The sequence below is a fragment of the Arachis hypogaea genome, chromosome 13 (genome assembly GCF_003086295.3).
Source record: "Arachis hypogaea cultivar Tifrunner chromosome 13, arahy.Tifrunner.gnm2.J5K5, whole genome shotgun sequence".
Classification (NCBI taxonomy): Eukaryota; Viridiplantae; Streptophyta; class Magnoliopsida; order Fabales; family Fabaceae; genus Arachis; species Arachis hypogaea.
Window position 1 is genome coordinate 117,785,974 of NC_092048.1, and position 21,333 is coordinate 117,807,306.

At 37.4% G+C, this 21,333-nt stretch overlaps 2 protein-coding genes across 5 annotated transcripts; both read right to left on the minus strand.

The window, feature by feature from the left end:
* Positions 1–10,030: 10,030 nt before the first annotated feature.
* On the minus strand, positions 10,031–10,745 carry LOC140177691 (uncharacterized). The gene is made up of 2 exons (XM_072210838.1): positions 10,669–10,745; positions 10,031–10,412 (listed from the first exon to the last, which is right to left on the minus strand). Exons 1-2 carry the CDS (start codon positions 10,743–10,745, stop codon positions 10,031–10,033), a joined length of 459 nt encoding a protein of 152 aa, XP_072066939.1.
* Positions 10,746–15,706: 4,961 nt separating this feature from the next.
* On the minus strand, positions 15,707–20,570 carry LOC112732893 (sialyltransferase-like protein 2). 4 transcript variants are annotated; one of them, XM_025781711.3, is made up of 13 exons: positions 20,294–20,570; positions 19,882–20,002; positions 19,697–19,770; positions 19,259–19,348; positions 18,967–19,044; positions 18,712–18,812; positions 17,965–18,157; positions 17,779–17,869; positions 17,621–17,685; positions 17,322–17,476; positions 17,145–17,226; positions 16,768–16,877; positions 15,707–16,224 (listed from the first exon to the last, which is right to left on the minus strand). In XM_025781711.3, the coding sequence occupies exons 2-13, from the start codon at positions 19,973–19,975 to the stop codon at positions 16,026–16,028; spliced, it is 1,332 nt and encodes a 443-aa protein (XP_025637496.1). In that variant the 5' UTR covers positions 19,976–20,002; positions 20,294–20,570; the 3' UTR covers positions 15,707–16,025. The 4 variants fall into 4 exon arrangements, with proteins under 4 accessions (XP_025637496.1, XP_072068458.1, XP_072068459.1 ...); XM_072212357.1 differs by having other exon boundaries at positions 19,886–20,002; positions 20,294–20,546; XM_072212358.1 differs by having other exon boundaries at positions 19,878–20,002; positions 20,294–20,509.
* Positions 20,571–21,333: the final 763 nt, after the last annotated feature.

Consider the following 21,333-nt stretch of genomic DNA (forward strand, 5'->3'; position numbering starts at 1 on the left):
TCTGTCGCCGTCTTGTACTTCTTCAGAGAGCCATTACTCATAGCATCTAGTGTAGTCTTGTCTTGAGGCTTCATGCCTTGTGTGAAATAGCTGATCAACACCAATTGGTCAATCTTGTGGTGGGTACATGATTCTAGGAGATTCCTGAAGCATTCTCAATACTCGTAAAGAGTCTCTGACTCGCCTTGGATAATGCAGGAAATTTCTTTCCTCAGTCTATCTGTAACTTCAGCTGGAAAGTATTTGTCCAGAAATTCCCTTCTGAGCAGATCCCAATTAGTAACAAATTCTTCAGGTTGAGTGTAGAACCACTCCATTGCCTTTCCTTCAAGAGAAAATGGGAAGGCATATAGCCAAATAGTAGTCTCATCTGCAACATGACACCTAGCAGTTGAGCAGGCTGTCTGAAAATCTCTAAGGTGCGTGATAGGCTCTTGAGCAGGTAAGCCATGAAACCTGGGTATTAGGTTAATTAGCGCAGTCTTCAGTTCAAAATCTGCAGACAGATTTGGATGACGTGCTTGATACGGTTGCAGTGTAAAGTCTGGAGCTCCTGCTTCCTGGAGAGTAATCCTTCTGGGCTCCTCCATATTATCTGCACGTAAATCAACAGAATCAGTAGAAGAGGAGCTTGTTTCTTCCTCAAATGGCGCTTCAAATTTTCTCTCAGGTAAGACTGGTGAATTGGTAGTAACCACTTCACCACCCTCAGAGGCTAACCAACGCCGAGCTCGCCTAATATGTGAAATAGTTCTTTCAATTTCAGGATCAAACGCGGCTAAGCTCGGATCAGGTAGTGAATGCGTCATTCAATGAAAGAAACATACAGCTCATGGTAATAAAATAAAATAAAATATGCAAATATGTAAATTAAAAATATTTACACCAACCAATAATTTAGCACACTATTGTAACTCCCTGGCAACGGCGCCAAAAATTGACGCGGGCGGAAAATTGCCAATTAAAAATTTATAATAAGAACAGCGTTGCAAGTACAGTTCTTAACTGATAAAAATTTTGCTTATCAATTTAAAAGGGTTGTCACAAATTTAGAATAAAAATACTGGGAGTAGAATTCCCAGGTCGTCCCCCAACGAGTTGACAAAAGAGTGCTATTTTATTGGTCAGAAATTTTTCCGAGAAATTTTAAGAGTTAGAGAACAGAAAAATAAATGATTGTAAATTAAAGTAATGAAAATTTAACAAGAGGTTTTATATATTTGAAATAAAAAGCCTTGACCGGGAGAAGATTAATTGGAAGTTCTATCCTTGTTGAATTTTCCCAAGTGTAATAGCAAGAGGTTGTTGTTTTCACTTAGTTAACCTTTACCGAATAAAGGAAAGTCAAGTAATTGAGCCAACTCTAATTCACAAGTCCTATTCCTCTCCTATAGAAGGATTAGCGTTAGTGACTAGAGAGCCAGCCAACAACTTCCAATTTCCAATCACACTTGAGTATTCCAACTCAAGGGTCTCCTTTTAATCAACTCCCAAGTCAAGTTGGGAGTCTACTCCATTGACATGAATGCCATTTTCATAAACCATAAAAGGGGATAAAAAGAAGACATGATAAACTGAATAAGATAATAACTGAAAATTAATAAAAGGTAAAAATAGTTATTTGCATTAATAAACTCCAAAATCAAAGATATCCATATGTAAATCTGAACAGGGTAAATGGGTGATTAAAAAGTAAGGGAATAAGGAAACAAACTAGAACAATGGAAACTTCAATGGAGGTAGTAACTCTTCTCAATATCCAAATCAAAAGCATAAAACTCTAAAACTATGAATGTGAAGAAAACCTAGAGGAAGTAGTATTTTCTCTCTAAGATTCAAAACTAAAACTAAAGACTATGCAAAAGTGAATGTGTGTTGAGTCTCTGCTTGTCCCCTGGCTCTAGTCTGTGTTTCTGGGCCGAAAAATGGGTCCAAACTCAGCCCAAAATCGCCCCAGCACCTTCTGTGATTTCTGCACGTAGCGCATGTCACACGTACGCGTCAGTCACGCGTACGCGTCAATGGTCTTCTTCGCGTGTCATGCGTACGCGTCAGGTATGCACACGCGGCGCTGTGCAACCTCGCTTATCACGCGTGCGCATCAGGTACGCGCACGTGTCGCTGTGAAAATCTCCAAATCACGCGCGCGCGTGAGCCATGCGTGCACGTCGATCCTCGCTGGTTATCTTTTTTATTTCTTGTGCTCCTTCCATTTTTGCAAGCTTTCTCTCCATCCTCTAAGCCATTCCTGCCCTATATAGCCTGAAAACACTTAGCACACAGATCACGGCATCGAATGGTATAAAGGGGGATTAAAATTCACAATTTAAAGGCTTAGGAAGCAAGTTTTTAACCATAAAACAAAATTGGGAAGTAATTGTAAAATCATGCAAATTGTATGAATAAGTGTGCAAAGACTTGAAAAAAACCACTCAATTGAGCACAAGATAAACCATAAAATAGTGGTTTATCACTCGTTTACAGTGTAAATAATTTAATCATGGTAATATCTCATTTACATTGTACCCAAATTGTATTAACACATATCTCATTTACAGATATGTTGAGCATATAAACTCCCACATATCACAGTTGAACCCGTTTTATGCATTTAAAATTTGACTTATCTCGTTTAGTTTATAAAGATATAATCATAATTGGATTTTTTACACTGTAAATGAGATAAGTAATAAGACATAAAAACATAAATTGTGTCCAAATTACATATACTTATAAATAAAATATTTAAAATATTTTATTTAAAAAATCCAAAAAGATGACTGATTGTACTATAAAATTCTACCTTGACAATAAATATCCAATTTCAATTCTAGAATGATACCTTGATACACATCGAAAGATGGAGACCTAAAAAATTGCTTTAAAACTGTTTAATGACAGACGTACTATGTACCAGCCCTTACTTTTTGAAATACAAAAGAAACTCTCCCACTTTTAACTTTGGCAAACAAATCAGTCTCTAGCTTTATTTTTCGTCAATGACAAATGGAAAATGATGACATGGAGACCTGAACTAGTACACATGGCAGTCAGATATCCACATGTGCATACAAGACAAATTAGTCCTTGGACCCTTTTACAAAACTACATCATGTTGGAGACTCTCCATTTTGAACCCTTAACCAATTCAACACATCTGCCTCGGCGAGCTTGCCTCCAAGAATGTCATCAAGCCCACTTCACCCATCCTCAATGAGGAACTTCTTGACCTCTCAAACACTTTTAGTGTCTTCTCCACCTGTAGCAATGACATCTCCGGTGAGCTCCAGCACCTCACATGCTTACTGTCGCTGGAATATGTCCAAAAGAGCAACAATATTGGCAACGGAGGTAACCAGGAACAAGAGACGGAGCTAGAGCCTTGCGTTGGGTTCTTGCAAAGGGAGAATTTCATGGAAAGAAGAAGCTTTATTGCCACCATAGTGGAGAGAGCAAAAGATCCGGAAGAAGAGAAGACGATTCTGCAAATGTTGAGGTGGGTGACGAGATTTTGGGTCTAGCCGGAGAACATGTCGAAGATAAGTTAAGGAGGTGAAGGGTGGGAGTGGAACCATTGGAGGAGAGGGTTGTAGAGATTAGAGAAAGAGAGCATGAGGGAAAGCATATAGGTTGGCATGCCTTTGGGTTTTGTTTCGTCCTTGAGGTAATAGCCGAAGTATGCTACCCTTTAGTAGACGTAGGTCTTCCTCTAGGAGAATTATACGTCGACCTCCATAGAACACGGTGAAGTGGGTGACAGAGAAAAAATCATCGGTAAAGAATTTCACAAAAATAATTGCGTTGCAAGTATAGATCTAAACCGACAATTAAACCTCAATCAAATTTAATTTGTTTGTCACCAAAGCAAACCCAATAAAAATAAACCGAAGTATTTAAACCTCGGGTAGTCTCTCAAGGAATTGCAGGAAAGTGTATTTATTATTGGTTATCAAAAAGTATCCTTTTGGGTTTTTAAATGTTGAACAAGGAATTTAAATGACAAGGAAATAAACTAACAATTAAGAAAAGCCCTAGCTAGGATTGAGAATCAGAATTCCTATCCTCATTATCAATGTCAATTATGATGGTAACTACCTTTTGCTTTCACTTAATTAACCTCTAACTATGAAGGAAAGTCAAGTGAGTAAAGTTAACTTAAGTTCACAAGTCCTAATCAAAGACTAGATTTAGTGAAGCTTAAGCCAACTAGCTAGTCACAATCACCAATCAACAAGAGACTTTGACAACTCAAGAGTCTCCAAATTATTCAATCCAAGCTAAGAACATAAAAAGCTAACTTAAAATCTAACCAAGCATTTTATCAAACACTTGGTGGGCATAAAATAAAAGCATAGAAGATTAACAAGGAATAATAAATCTAGAACCAACAATTGCAAATCAATGATAACAAATAACAGAAGAAGCAATAAACATAAAATACCTCAAATTGCATTAAAAGGGAAATCAAATCTAACATGAAGAATTCATAAACTAAATTGGCAACATAAAGTAATCAACAAAGGAAATAAATAAACTAGAATGCTAGAACAAATAAGAGTAGAAGAGAAACTAAATTAAAGCAAAGTAAAAATTTGAAATTGAGAAAAACTAAACCTAAAAACCCTAAAACCTAGAGAGAGGAGAGAGTCTTTCTCTCCAGAAAACTACATCTAAAACCTAGTGTGTGAATAATGAGATGTTGAATGAATGATTCCCCACTCTGCAGCCTCTAATTTGTGTTTTTGGGCTTGAAACTGGGCCAAAAATAGCCCAGAAATCGCCCCCAGTGAATTCTGATATCTGCAGCACGTGGCGCTCATCATGCGTACGCGTCAACCATGCGTACGCGTCGCTGAACGAAATCCTAGTCACGTGTACGCGTCATCCACGCATACGCGTCACCTAACTACAAGACAACTATGGCAAATTGCATATCATTTCGAAGCCCCAAATGTTAGCTTTCCAACACAACTAAAACCGCCTCATTTGGACCTCTGTAGCTCAAGTTATGATCGATTTAGTACGAAGAGGTCAGGATTGACAACTTAACAATTCCTTCAGTTTCTTGTGTTCCTTCCACTTTTTCATGCTTCCTTTCCATCCTCTAAGCCATTCCTACCCTATAAACCCTGAAAACACTTAACACACATATCACGGCATTGAATGGTAATAAGAGAGGATTAATAATTAGCAATTTTAAGGCCAAAGAAGCATGTTTTCAATCAAATCACAGAATTAGGAAGGAAAATATAAAACATACAATTTATATGCATAAGTGTAAGAATAATGGATAAAATCCACTCAATTTAGCATAAAATGTACCACGAAATAGTGGTGCATCAAATCTCCCTACACTTAAACATTAGCATGTCCTCATGCTAAGCTCAAGAGAAGCTATAAGAGAGTGAAGAGGGATGGTAGAATTTATGAAATGCAACCTATCTAAATGAATGCAACTAAATGCGAAATGCTTTTTCCTACTTGGTTAAAAGTAAATAAATCTTCCAAGGACAAATATGAACTAGATTTCACTAATTCAAATCGTAAAATGAAGTACACATAAACTTGCAAGAAGAAAGCTCGTGAAAGCCGGGAACAAAGAATCGAGCATCGAACCCTCACTGGAAGTGTATACACTCTAATCACTCAAGTGTTTAAGGTTCGATTCTCTCAATTATCTACTAAACTTGCTTTCTAAGGCTTTCTCTTCTTCTACCAATCAACAAAAATTTAATGCACAAATACACATATCAAGAGGTCTTTTAAAGATTGTAATGGGGTTAGGGTCAAGGTAGGATTGTATTTGGTCAAGTGGACTAAAATCTGAATCCTTAATTAACCCAAACTTCCCACCTAACTTAGGACAATCCATGTAATCACAATACAAAACTTAACTATCCATTAATCATATTTTTCACATATTCATGCATCCTAATTTGAGTACAGTACATATGCATTGCTATCACCATTTACTTTGGGGCATTTTGTCTCCTTTTTATTATTTGCTCTTTTTCTTTTCTTTTTCTCCTTTTTTTTATTTTTCTTTTCTTTTCTTTTGTTTTCCTCAATGCATATGATTAAATTATTGAATGCAATAATATGTGCTCAATTATTGTTTTGCACATTTTCACAGGAATATGGAACACCCAATTCTCAAACCAAATATTGGCAAACCCAACTTTTCCATACTTAAATCATGAATACTCTCACTAGTCTAAGCTAACTAAGGATTCAAATTAAGGACATTATTGTTTTCCGCTTAGAGTTAGTGATGAGCTAAAGTAAAGAATAAATGGGGTTAAAAGGCTCAACATTGGTTTACAAAGGATAATGAAAAGGTTAAGGCCATATGGGTATGTAAGCTCAGTGAAACAAGGCCTCAATCATATAAGTGCATGCATACATCAAACAATAGAAATATAGAATTAAGCAAGACAAATATCACAATTTTAGAAAGAATAACACACACTAAAAACAAAGTATTGATTGCTAAAATGCAACCAATCAAATAAGCTCAAAAATCTCACAGGTTTTGTGTGTTTGAGCTCTAAAACCATGTTCCAAAATAAAATTCTTCAAACAAGTTTAACAAAAATTTTAATTCAAATTAGTGAAATGCTATAAAATAATTTCTTGGAAAAGAAAATATTACTTCAACCAAATAGTGGTAAAATATGTACAAAATCAAACAAACATGCAATCAAACATGCAAATGTAACAGCTAATTTAACAAAGAAAATTAAACATTGGTGTTGAGAAGGAAATAACTAACCCACGGAAGTCGGTATCGACCTCCCCACACTTAAATATTGCACCGTCCTCGGTGCATGCAAAGATGTGCATGTGGACGGGTGGCTACAACTGATACTTTTCTCCAAAGGCTGTGCAGATGGACTTGTCTGTTACCTCATTGAGAAGCTTTTCCTTTCCCTTCTCGGTGGCCATCCTGAAAGAAGAGAAAAAGAAAGAAAAGTAACCCAGAAACAAAGATAAGAAACAAATAAAATATGGGTGGGTTAATGCAAAATAATGAGGGTCTCAACTACATGGTAGCTACAACATGCAAGTGAGAAAACAGTAGAAGCAAATGGCATATCAATAGTGCGAAAATTGCAACAATAGGGGAGAGATAGTGGGTAATGAAAGACAATATAAGTTCATATCAATGCAAGGAAATATAAGTATCATAAAGAAGTAGCATTGACCTATAAATAATATCACCCAATAATATAAAACAGGTCACGAAGCACCAAAATAATGCAAGAAATGATGCAACAGTAGAATAAGAACATTTAACACCAATGGTAAAATGATAAAGTTAGAAAAGAAAATAAAACATGCACAAGATTAAAATACAATGAATGAAAGTATGCAAATAAATTAAGTAAAATAGAATGAAAGAGAATAAGGATGAGAAGTTAAAGAAATGAAGAAGAAGAAAGTAAGAAAGGAGGAATAAAGAAGAAGAAATAATAAGAGAACAAGAAACGGGCGCGACGCGTGCGCATGCATCACGCGTGCACATGAAAACTGAAATAGCCATGCGACGCGTAAGCGTAGACCACGCGTACGGGTGGATGGCAAAAATGCATTCTAACGCGTGAGCATCGGTTATGCGTACGCGTGACTACTCGCACGCTTCCAGCACAGTGGGTAGATGAAGATGTAAAAAGTAGAGTGTCAAGGTTTAGTGATGTAGAATCTGTTATTGTGTTGGGATCAGATGTATAGGTGAAAGAAGGAGAAGAGGTAAAAATATAGTTTCTGCCATGTGAGGAAAGGGATCGTGTTTTTGAGAAACGAGATGATTGGTCATATTTTTATTTGTATAGTTGCTTATTGACTGAGTTGGGTGTGAGACTCCCGTTTATCGACTTTCAATATGGAGTGCTATACTGGCTGAACTGTTCTTTGACTTAATTACACCCTAATTCCTAGGGTTTCGTTAGGGCTTTCAGAACCTGATGAATATTTTGGAGCGCCCTCCTTCATTGAGACTCTTTTTCTGTTTGTTTCAGGCTAAAGGGGTTAGGAGAGGGTTATGGGTAAACTTAAGCAGTCATCCGAGGAGGTCTATATTCGGACTATACAAGTCCTTGTTCAAGGATTTTAAGGTAATGTTTGTGAAGGTGAGAGTGTCATGGATGAATTTTCTTTTTATGTGAATGAGTTCTTGGAGGAGAGGTTTCCTCTTTTCTGGTCATCTGAACCTAATCAAATCTTGGATGTGAAGGATAGATGTACAGATGATGAGTTGGTAATAGAGTTCTTGGTGTCTGAAATGTCTATAAGGTATTATCTGTTAGTGAAATGTTAAAGCTTGAAAGTGATAAACAAGCAATGTTGGACCACATAGATAATGATAGATTTTTGTGAAATTTTATTTGATAATGAGGTAAAGAATTTATTGGTTTCTTTCGATTGTGATGTAGGTGATAAGGTGTCAACCATAACCACGGCTGGACTAAAAGCGTTTCTGAATCGGAAGAAGAAGAATGAGAAGGAAGGGTCAACTACTATCATAGAGAAGGAATCTAGAGCGGAGGTCGTGTAATCAAAGTTGATATCGAGGCCTAAGAGAAAGAGGGGGATTGCAGCTATAAGGAAAAAGTCGGTTGAGCTTATTAACATTAAGGATGGTGATGAACCAAATCTGGAAGAAGTGAAGGCGTCGTATGCTTCGCAAAAAATGCTTCATGGTTATGCCGAGGATGATAGTGTGAGATCACTGTAGTTCGAGCTATTTTCTTTTATGACGCTTGCCAATCAATTTGATCAATTCCCTTCTGATGTGAGTTTGGTCAATGAAGTTGGATCTATGGGTGTTAGTCATTATCTACATGTATGAGTTTTTGTTTTAATATATGTTTTAAGTGGTTATAGGCTTAGCTAATATTGACATATGTGTTGTAGGTGATTGGTGCTTGTCTGGTTGCTATAGGTCATACCCAGGAGTTGTCTTTAGAGAAAAAGAAGAAAGATGCTATATCGATGGAAGAGCTGATGACCACAGTAAAGGAAAAAGAAAATAGTGTTAACGAGTTTACTTCCTCTTTGAAGTCTAAAGAGACGAAATTGATGAATGTGAAGGTTCAACAGCAAAACTTAGAAGATAATATTAGGGATCTGAGTTCTAAGAAAGATAGGCTAGCTACTCAGATCCGAAAGTTGAAAACCGAGGTCTATGACTCTTTTGCGCAAGGATTTGATCGAGCTGTTGCCCAGAATAAGGCAGTTTGCCCAAAGATAAATGTGGAAAAGCTGGATGTCACCAAAGTTTTGTTGAATAGAGATCTCGTTGATGACGATACTATGCGTGAGGGTGAAGGCAAAAGCTTGGATGTTGCCGAGAAGAAAGAATGATATGGTGATAGGTTGAATATAAGACTTTTGTATTTTCGTTGCTTTTGCTATGTATCCGATTTATATAGGTTTGTTTTTGTGATATGAACATGAGCTGAGTATGAAGCTCGATTAGTTTGATTTGTTTGGTTTGCGACAATTTGATATAGAGTTTAGTTGATAAATTGCTTTAGGTTGATTTTGATGTTTGGCGCTTATTGATAAGAAAAGTGGAAATGATAAAAAAATAAGTATGTGATGTATAAAATATTGAGTAAAAGTAACATGGAATTAATTTCGCAAGTGTCCGGCCTCATTAAAATCTCTCTGAGCAAAAGCCATTGTGGGAAAAAAACTCATGAGTAGGAAAAGGAGTACCTTCATTCGCCAAGCTTACATTATTAACTTTGATACAATTTTAGTGAAGAGATGTTCCAAGTATCCAGACAATGTTTCTGCTTAAGATTTGAAGTGTGTAAGCCCCATTTTTGAGGACTTTTGTGATTCGATATGGCCCCTCCTAAGTTGCGATTAGCTTGCCGTGTCTAGATGGTTTCCACGCGTCTTCTATTCGCCTGAGAACAAGGTCACTGTGTTGGAATTCTCTGAGAATGACATTCTTATTGTATTTCTGTTTTATAAGTTGTTGCATTGCTTTTTGTCTTAGGGTGGCCTCCTCTCTAACTCCTTAGAGCAGATCAAGCTCAGGAGATCGGACCTTCATGTTCCTATGATTGTCATATAACTCGGTTCTTAACAAGGAATGTGCAATCTCCACGGGGATCATTGCTTCGGTGCCGTATACCAACCGGAACGGGGTTTCACCAATGGTGGAATGCACAGTTGTGTTATAACTCCATAGTATTTCAGGGATAAGTTTTGCACATTGCCCTTTGGCATCGGCGAACTTTTTCCTTAAGGCTTGTAGCATAATTCTATTAGCTTCTTCTGCTTGTCCATTTATTTGTGGATGTTCAATGGAATTGAAATGGTGTTTAATGTTAAAATTCAGTAGAAAAATAGAGATATTAGTATTAGTGAATTGCCAACCATTATCAGAGACGATTTCACTAGGAATACCAAAGCAACATATAATGTGTTTCCATAAGAATGATTGTACCTTTTCTGTTGTTATTCTAGCGAGTGGTTAAGCTTCAATCCACTTGAAAAAATAATCTATTGACACCAATAAGAACTTTACTTGTCCTGGTGCTATCAGAAAAGCTCTGAGGATAATGGTGTGTGGATAATGGTGGCATGTTTCTGGCAATAGTCACATTTTTGTACCACAAGGATGCAATCTGTCTTTATCGAGGGCAATAGTACCTTGCACGCAAAATTTTGGCTGCTAAACTTTGTCCACCGATGTGGCTCCCGTACACCCCTTCATGGACTTCAGACATTGCTAGATAGAATCCTCTTTATTGAGGCATTTAAGTAGTGGACGTGAAAATTCCCTTCTATATAGGTCATTGCCTATAATTGTATAAAAGCTTGCCCTTCTTTGAACAACCTTGGGTTGTTTTCGGTGTTTGGAATGATTCCTTCTCGGATGTACTTAATAAAAGGCGACCTCCAATCTTCGTCCTGTATGACACTTAATACACAAGTTAGGCTTACGCTAGGTCTCTCTAGCGTCAGTTCAGATAAGGTTGGTGACTGTAAGTGCTTTCTAGTAGTTGCTAATTTAGATAAGGTGTTAGCTCTACTGTTGTGCTCTCTAGTTATGTGAATAATCTCAAATAGGGTAAATTTTGAAATGAGTTTTTGTGCTACGATCCAATATTTTTCAAGTAAAGATTCTCATACATGGAAAGTTTCATTTATCTGTTGGACAACCAATAAGGAGTCACAGTAGACTTTTAAGTGAGTAATATCCAAGTTGTGTGCTAGTTTGAGTCCTGCAAGTAGGGCCTCGTATTCTGCTTGGTTATTGCTTGCAGGGAAAGAAAATTGCAATGATTGTTTGACTACCATGTCTACATCGTCGAAAAAGATCCCTGCTCCACAACCTTTGCTATTTGATGCGCCGTCTACATGCAAGCTCCAAATGGGTGTCCCGATTTGCAAGTTAGGACCAGTGAATACTGATATGAAATCAGCCAATACTTGGGATTTCAAAGCCATTCTGGGTTGATATTGTACGTCAAATTCGGAGAGTTCAATGGACCATTTGATGAGTCTGCCCGCTATCTCTGGTTTAGTTAAAATTTTCCGAAGTGGTTGGTCAGTTCGAACTATAATAGTGTGGCTCTGAAAGTAGTGTCACAATTGCCTGGCTGTGGTCATCAATGCTAGTGCTAGTTGTTCCACCTTTGGATACCTTTGCTCGGCTAGTTGTAGGATTTTACTGACGAAAAATACCGGTCTTTACGCTTTACCTATTTTTATAATAAGGGACGAGCTTATAGCATGGTTAGAAACAGATAAATATAAATATAAAGGTTTACCATTCTCAGGTCTGTGAAGTCTTGGAGGTGCTACTAGGATTGCTTTCAGCTCTTGGAAAGACTTTTAACAATTCTTGTTCCATTGAAATTGTTTACCCTTACTTACTGTTTGGAAAAAAATGGTAAGATCGGTTTGCGATTGCTGGAATCGTGACAGTGCAGCTAATCGTCTTGTTAATTGTTAAACTTCCTTGATGTTCTTTGAAATTGTCATTTGGAGAATGACACTGAACTTCTTTGGATTTGCTTCAATACCTTGGAAAGTTAACATGAAACCGAAGAATTTTCCTCCTTGAACACAGAATGCACATTTTTCAGGATTCAATCACATGTTGTAACGTCAGAGCTAACTAAATATCTTGGTCATGTCTGAGCAATGTGACTCTCCATGTGGCGTTTTTGCCACCATGTCGTCTACATAGACCTCAAGATTCTATCCAATCTGCCATTGGAGAACTTTGGCCATTAAGCGCTGGTATGTTGCACCTGCGTTCTTAAGGCCAAATGACATGACCTTATAGCAAAAATTACCAAATTAAGTGATAAAAACTGTTTTATCTTGATCATCGGGATGCATTAGGACTTGGTTATAGTCAAAATATGCATCCATGAAGCTCAAGCTATTAAAACCAGATGTATTGTCCACGAGCTTATCAATACGTGGTAAGGGATATGCATCTTTAGGGCATGATTTATTGAGGTTAGTAAAGTCGACGCACATGCGCTATTTACCTTAGATTTTTTCTTACCATTACCATGTTTGATAGCCAGATTGTGAACCTGATTTCTTGGATAAAACCTGCAGCAAGTAATTTCATGGTTTTTTCTAGCAACACTGCATTCTTATCTGTTCGCATGTTGTGCTTTTTCTGTGCTATAGGTATGATGGCAGGATCAATTGCTAATTTGTGGCTTATGATATTGGGATCAATGCTCAGCATGTCCGCTGGAATCCATGCAAAAAGGTCGATGTTGTTTCTCAACAAGAAGATTAATTGTAGCCGAGCATCTGCTGAAAGAGCATGACCAACATATGTAAAGTAATTTGTATTATTGGTTAGTGGTACCTTTTCAACATCATCCATTGGAAGAGTTCTTTCTCAGAGGTCCGACCGTGGGTCCAGTTCAGACAGCAACGATAGTTCTTCCGAGTTATACACTGCATGCACGTGTTCAAGGGGGTTATGTTTGACCGAGCTTTGTTTGAGGCTTGCATTGTAACACTTTTGAGCTTCTTTATGGCTAGCGTATACTGTTGCGATTAAGTCATCCTGCACATGAAACTTAACACACAGATGCACGGTGGGTACTATTGAACCAAAAGAATTCAAAGACGGTCTACCAAGAATAATATTATATGGACTAGTGCAATCTACCACTAAATATTAAATGTCTACCATCTTTGATTGAGGGTAATCACCCATCGTAGTTTTTACCAAACATACCTTAGGACATACACCCTTTCTCTAGAGAACCCTACTAATTCCCTAGATGAGGCTGCATGGCCTTGTCACATAATTTCATTTTTTGAAAAGTAGATTAGAATAAAACATCGGTACTACTACTTGGGTCTAATAAGACCTTTCTTACCAATAGGTCACCAACTTGGATAGAGATTACTATAGGATCGTCAAGGTTCAGACTTTGGGAACAAAAGTCAAATTCAGTAAAGGTTATCGCCATTGTGCCGAGGTTTGCCATTTTTGTGTTAATGGTTCCTTCAACTGCCAACATAGTTCGGTAATTTCGTTTCCTGACTGCATTTGTAGTGCCACCACCTGCAAAACCTCCTGAAATACAATTTAAGATTGATGATTTATTGGGGTTGTAGTGGTTGATTGGAGCCCATCCATTTGTTCTTGTCTTTGCCTGTGGAAGGTTGATGATTTGTTTCCTGCGTGAGTTGAAACGAAGGTTCCTCCTTTCGTATTCATCATCCATTCACATACTTGTCCAGAAGTCCTTACCGAGCTAATCTTTCTAACAAGTCCTTTACTACAATGCACTCATCGGTCATATGGCCGAATTTTTTATGGAGGGCACGGTGTTGTCTTATCCACATACTTTTGGTCTTGATATGTCCCCACTCTGTTTGGTGGTTTGATCATTTTAGCATGAAGAATATCTTTTATGATACCTTCTCGTTTGGTGTTGAACTGAGTGTAGGTATCGAACTTGGGAGTTAGTTTGAATGGCTTCTTGACGTCTTTATTATTGTGGACTCTATGATGCCTTTCCTCTTCTCGTCGAGGTTGTTGTTTCTCTGATCTCTGAGCTTCACGAAACTCCTCAATCTCCATTTGATCTATAGCATTTTCTCGGAATTCTGTTAAAGTCTTCGACTTGGTCACCGCTATGGTTTCTTGAAACTTTTCCGGACGTAGTCCACTTTTTAGTGCATGTAGATGCACGGTGGGGTTAAGATCAGGTATCTCTAATTCTCTATAGCCGGTTTCGCGAACCTTGTCACATAATCCTTCAAGCTTTCATGATGTCCTTATTTAATAGTGCTAAGATAATCCGAGCCACGCACATATTTTTTAGGCAGCGAAATGGTTATTAAAGGCTTCGGCTAACTCTTCAAAACTCGAAATGGAACCTGCAGGCAAACCGAAAAACCATAATAAAGCAACACTATCTAAAAAAGTTGGAAAAAATCGGCAAAGTATAGGATCAGAGGCACTATTCAAAAACATCATCGATTGGAATTTGGTGACATGGATGTGGGGATCACCCAACCCCTCATATGGCTTGAGAGTGGTCGGTAAAGTGAAGTTTTTTGGCATTTGGAACTTCATGATTTCCTCGGAAAAGGGATTAGATATCATTCTCTTTCCCTTTGCAGGTGCCGTCTCCTTGGGCTGTGTGTCCGAGGAGTGCTTGCCATTCTAGTCGAGGTTGTTTGTGTTCTTTCGAGTTCCTTCCTCCTGTTTGTCATTTTGACGTTAAGCTAGGAGTTCTGCGTTTTTAGCTAGTAGCTCGGATTGTGATAGTTGTGGAACTCCATTCTCAACCATCACAATAGCACCTATAAAAGGAAAATAAAAATAAGAGGACATAAACAATAACAGTGGGGTTAGATGTATTTTCTGGCCCATGATGGGAGCCAAATATTCCGTCCTTGAAGTAATAGCTGAAGTATGTTGCCCTTCAATAGACATAGGTCTTCCTCTAGGTGAATTATACGTCGACCTCCACAGAACACGACGAGGTGCGTACCTACAAAAAGTACTCTGACGCTCAAGTCAGTGCAATAAATATCAAGTACAATAATAATATCTAAATCTTGCTCTTTATATGTTTTTTATGTTCTACCCCTTTCTGTTCGTTCTTCCTTCCTTATATAATGAGTAAAGGTGAGCTTGCTCGCATGGTTTTGATTGTTCGAGATATTCGTTGAAGATCTTTTGTAACTTTCTCTTTTGTATTTGATTTTCCATTATGCTTCAGCGTAGTTTGAACGAGTCTACTGCCAGTTTACTCGGTTGTTTAGTTATACGTGATATAGCTGTTAACATTGTGGCCGAGTTTTTAGGGATCTGTGGCCGAGGTATAGTGGCCAGCTCAAGTTTAAAATGGAGCGTCTCTAAAAACAACGTAGTTTTATAACAAGGCCTAGGAACTAATTTGTTTTGTTTGCACATGTGGACAACTGATTGCCACGTATGCTAGTTTAGGCCTTCATATCAGTATTTTCTGTTTGTCATCGACGGAGAAACAAAGCCAGGAACTGTTTATCTACCAAAATTACAAGTGGAGAAGTTTTTGTGTATTTCAAAAGTTAGAGGACTAAAATGTCTTATTCTAAAAAGTAAAAACCTCAAAAACTTATCTGGGTAATTATTCTATATACAAAGAAAGAGTTCATTGTCTAAAAGATGCATTAAAATTCTTTTTAAGGTAAAAAAGAAAAGTAAAGAAAAAAGTTATTCATTATAGCTCATCTCATTATAGTTCAACTAAGCAGAGTACAAACGCAACAAAATTGTCGTAGCTGTTATCATCTTTCACTCTAAAGAAATGCAAGTCGTCTAACAGTTTCAAAACAAAATGAGGGGAAGAGAAAGGAATATGGAATGAATATGAGAGATTGATGAGGAGAATGAAGCTTCATTGCCATTTTTCTATGTACTTAACACATATTTTGCAGAAATGAACAGATAATTGATAAATCACTGGTTAGATGATTTCCAACAGAAGGAGCCGAACGCAAAAAACCTTTCGACATTCCAATCACTTGGCAGAAGGCACGGTGCATAGTAACCCATGTCCAGGATTATGCTCTAGAGGATACATGGTTGTGCTCTTCACATACCTCATATGATCCTGTGCTGCCTTTCTGAGCTTTGAAATTGTATCTGGATTTCTTTTAACTTGCCTCTTAATAATGGAACATGCACTCAATGGATTTCCAGATCCTGCTCCAACTCTCCTGCAGAAATCACAAAATCAAGAAAATCACACTAGTCAGTATAATCAGTCTCCATTCACAATGTCAACCTCAACATTTCTACTGTAAAAGATATGCAATATGTCTCTTTCTAGAGAATTGCAGGAGGTAATCATGATGAATATAAAGTATATAAAATTTAGATTTATTATCCCCAACTTCTCTACTCATAATATGGTCAACAAAATACTAATTTATCCTTGAGAAATGCAGAATCTACAAAGAAATGTTCCTAACAGCATTTCTAACACCTTAACAAAGAAATATGGGAATTTTAGGGCTCTATAATTAATGGATTGGAGAGTGATTAAAGAGCCCAACTTTTTTTTGTTAGTGTGTTAGGCATCTTGTTTGGCACATTTGTATGATACAACATTACTCATTATCTATTTGGAACAAGCTACTTTCATCTTTTTCATAAGAGCACATGCCAATATATCATAAAATACATGCCACTACAATTATACATCAAGACCCCTGAGAAGAGAGGATAAATATTAGGAAAAATTAAAATATATCATTTACCCCAATAACTTCTCTGAGGCAATCCTGGCATCCCTTATCATGTGGTTGCTTGGAACCCATTTTACAACACGGTTTGGATCAGCTCGCATGGGAGAATGGATTTTGATAAGCTTTGACAATGGAAACATGTAGATAAAGTCAAGATTTGAAAAACATAAAACAAAGGTGATCATGCTCTCAGCACCAACAAGCACGAAGTGAACATTTAACATAATAATGAGGAAATTCCAAGGTTTCCGTGGCACCAAAGGAAAGTCATTACTCATTAGCATGAGTTGAGCAAAAGACCTCAACAATGTCAAAACATCATCTCATAGTAGTAAAATTTATAAATTCTAAGTTAATTCCATGTGCAGTAACAAGTATATTATACTTACTCCCAAGCATTCCATCATTTGGTAGTAAGCTCTACCGTGCAATGGGGTATGGCCTTGACGAGATTCAGAGAAATATCTTGTCCTACAAAATAAAAAAGGAAGACTTTTGCTCAAGAATTCATATAAATAGGAAAGATACATTAACCGTAATATAATTGCCAAAAGAAAATATTATACCATTCTTTATACCCAGGATCCACAGTGAAACCATACATATCCACTGAATCACACATAGAGAGTGCAAATTCAAGAGCCTTAAGCCCAGTTCCTTTTGCTGCTGAACCAAAGGATGCACCTAGCATGAGATACAGAGGATTTCTTATAGGAAGTTCCTGCCAAGGAAAAGTAAAAAATTGCTTGACAAGATAAGAGAAACTGCTGGAATGCATGATACAAACAATTGTAAAATAACATTTTTATACCCAAAAGAGAAAAGAATTTTAGAAAAAATGGTTTCTTTTGACAAGGGAACATACTCGAATCATTTGGTTCATGATGTCATGAATCGTTGTTTTTATTATCAAAGCCTCTTTCCTTTGTTCTGCAGAATTGTTGTTTTCATTATGGCTGCAGTAATCCATAATAGGCTTTAACTAATGGAGATTTATTATAAGTTTATAACAAGCCGCAATACCATCTAATTCAACAACTTTATCCAACGCTTTGGCAGATCCTCGGTTCAGAAGGCGAAATGTGCTTTTCCGACCCACATACTCAGTGTAATTCTGCAGTGGTAAATAAAATTGGGCCACACAAGGTCTTAATATTTCTGACAATAAATAGTTATAAAACACCAGGAACACCCTGTAGGGCAACAAACCTGTATCGGAGCACCATTTTCCCTTATGACAACATCATAACCATCTATCTCCTGCCCAAATTTTGTTTTCAATAGATCTCCCGAGTTACCAATAACAGCACAGCGCCCAAACTGCCTTGGGAAGTATGGTGGTGTTTCAGGAAGCACAAGTGAAAGTTTCTCCAAGCACAAGGTCTTGTTCTGGCAGCGGTTACTGCAACACAGAAAGATCCTATTCTATGAATATTTCTACTAACTCAATTTCCTTGTATAAAATCCCACAACTTACAACAGGTTAATGCCAAATTGTTGAAACATGCTATGTTATACATTGAGAAGTCTATGCTGTAATACAGTGGAAAAAGAGAGCTTAACAAAAGGTTTTAACCCATTTGGATGCTAGCCTCTAGGCTGAACCACACATATCTCTGGCTTACATACGTTTAACTTGTTAACAGTGACTTGTCAGAGAAGTTACCCCAACTGAAGTTTCCATCTTAACTGACAATTAAGAATGTGCTATAACTGAGAAACTGGCATAGCATCATATTTTGAGTAACAATTCACATGCCTTAATTCTGCATAAAGAAACTCACACTAGCATTCTTGTATGACAGAGACTTATGTCACCGTTCTTGCAATTTACAACACAACATGTAAAGTGTAACACTATAATTCATTTCTAATAAATGAATTAAACTGTCAATTCAGTTCATTAAGATATGTTACCAAGATTGCATAATTAGTAAAATACAATCGTTTACTTACAGAAGTACTCCTTTATTGATCCTACGCCAAGCATATTCTTCCCATCCATTTGGTAAAGAATCAATAAATTCCTTGGTCAATATAGTAGTACTGTTCCGAACCTGTGTAATCAATTCATATCACACACCAATAAAATGTAAAGAAGAACACCATAAATTCCTTTTAGAATGCAGGAATAAAACCTACAAAAAGGAAGTTGTGTCATTAACTCGTTATTGCTTAGAGGATCATGAAAACACATAGCAAGTTGCTTACCTGTTCCCAAGTAGCCACAGCTTCACAGAGATTAAAATCAAACGATAGAGCTTCAAGTTCACCAGTCTTGGGATCTTTCTGTTAAGAGAAACCTTCGTAAGTCACCAAACGGGGAAAATATTTAGCTATTAAACCACATGTCAATTAGTATATCACAACTCATACTTGAATAGAAGGAACCAATTACCCCTAGTTCTAAGTGACTCGTAATTAACATATTTCAAGGACCACGTAAGCAACAATTCATTTTCATGAATAACAATCTAGACAATCAATATTAAGGAACATTTACCCATTTGGGGATAGTGTCACTGGGAAAGGTTATAGTGGTTTGGCAATAATCACTTCCCTTGGCTGCTTTCAACCCAAGTCCATTTGCACTCTGCATAAAACATAAAATTAGCAACTCAGGCCAACCATTGAAAGAATTCAACATTAAAGACTGAGAATCCAGACCTGAAAGATGCATATAGAGTCATACATATATCAAAGAAAAACAGTTTTCAACACTAAAGATATTGTCTCTTTAGTCTCATGCAACAATCTTATCATACTCAATCCAAATCGAATGGGAACCGAACCAACGTTTCTGCTTTCTAATTCGGCATTTCAACAATCATAAATACATACATACACCCACACATTCATGCCTAATCTTGTATCAAAATACTACACATCAGAATCAACACAATTTCTTTTGAGGCAAATGCAATAAGAAAATATAACTCACCACGCACTTCTCGAAAGTGTCATGCAGAGAAAGCAATGCTTCCGTGTCTTCATCTGTAAGCTGATACCTGCGAGCTGCAACAGTAGCACCACAATTAGAGTCTTTGGATTTGATGCACCTCAACACAACACAACACATCACATTCCATGTGCTATGTGCATACATTCATACATATACATACATACATACAGAGAATTGAGAGATTCCAGTGATGTAGACGGAAATGGCTGCAAATCCACAGATCAGAGCGAGCATCAAGCCCAATTGCAGAACCTTCATTGAATTCAGCTGACTTTCGAAGTGAAGCTACGCGATGAAAACAAAAGGATTAAGGGTTCATCGAACTATGTAGATTGAATCTGTTCCTACAATTAGCACTTGCATAATGCAATCACAGTATACGGTTTTAAGTGTTCTTCATTGATTGAATTTCATTTCAGATCTTAGGTTTATGTTAATCGAAATGAATCCTTCCAGAAAAAGAAAGAAAAAAAAGGATAAAAAAGCATGTCGTTCACACATTATTGTTCCATTTCCACACATCGGAGAAAAAAGAACAGAACAGAACTGAGATCCTGAGTAGGGGTAACGTCCTACCCGCAGATGGACGGCGAGCGAGGGAGCAGAGCAGAACGCGCGACGGCGCGATGGTGAGAATGTGATAGGCGAGGGTGAGACGGCGGAGTTCGGAGGCGGCGGGATGGAGGTGGAGATTAGGGACTGAGGGAGGCCGGAGACAGAGTGAGTGAGAGCGTCCGGCGACGGCGGTAGACTGGCAGCGGGATTGAGGGAGTTAGAGGCGATAGACGAGTCAGAGAGATAGAGGTATTGCCAGTGATTTCTCTTTTTTTTTAGTATGTGGATTGGGCTACTCAACAATAACCCAATTAATTTTCTACAACTATTTGAAGTCCATCTTTGGCCCAATTTCAACCCATCAGCACACTGTTTGGTACAAACATGGAAGCCCCCCTACCAACAAAAAATGAAAATAAGAAAGAAGGAAGAAACTAGCAAATTTTGGACTTGTTTTGGTCCCAACCCCAAAATAAATGCTCATTTAAAAATATATTGAAAAACATACACACACCGAGTTTACATTTTTTTTTTTTGGTTTCCCACGGTATCCCCCAACCCGGCAGGTCAAGGACTAATCCGTCGCGGTACTGAGCTCCATTTAAGGGTTTGCCGCTGGCCAATGGGTTGCCACCGAGTTTACATTTTATTTTATTAATTTTATACTATTCACTATAAGTGGCAAAAGAATCACAATCCACCAGACCGGCCCATTTAGCCTACTAAAGAAGGGTTGGACACTAAATTTGAGCCCACCTAGTCCACACTGCGTTCCGCGGACATTAGCGGGACGGCACGGAACGGAACCACTTTTTTTACAAAAATTGTAACACGCTAAATTAAATTTGATATTTCGAATTTTTTAATTATGAGTTATTTAACTTTGCAAGAATGTCATTTCTTTGTTTTCTTGTTTAGAATTTTTTTTATTGAGATATAATATGTGAAACATTAGATTATAGAGGAGTTGTTATTTTTCATTTTATTTTTGTATTCATCTGTTTTTTTTAAGTTTAGATCTATATTAAACTAAAAATTCATCTATTTTTGTGGATTTACTC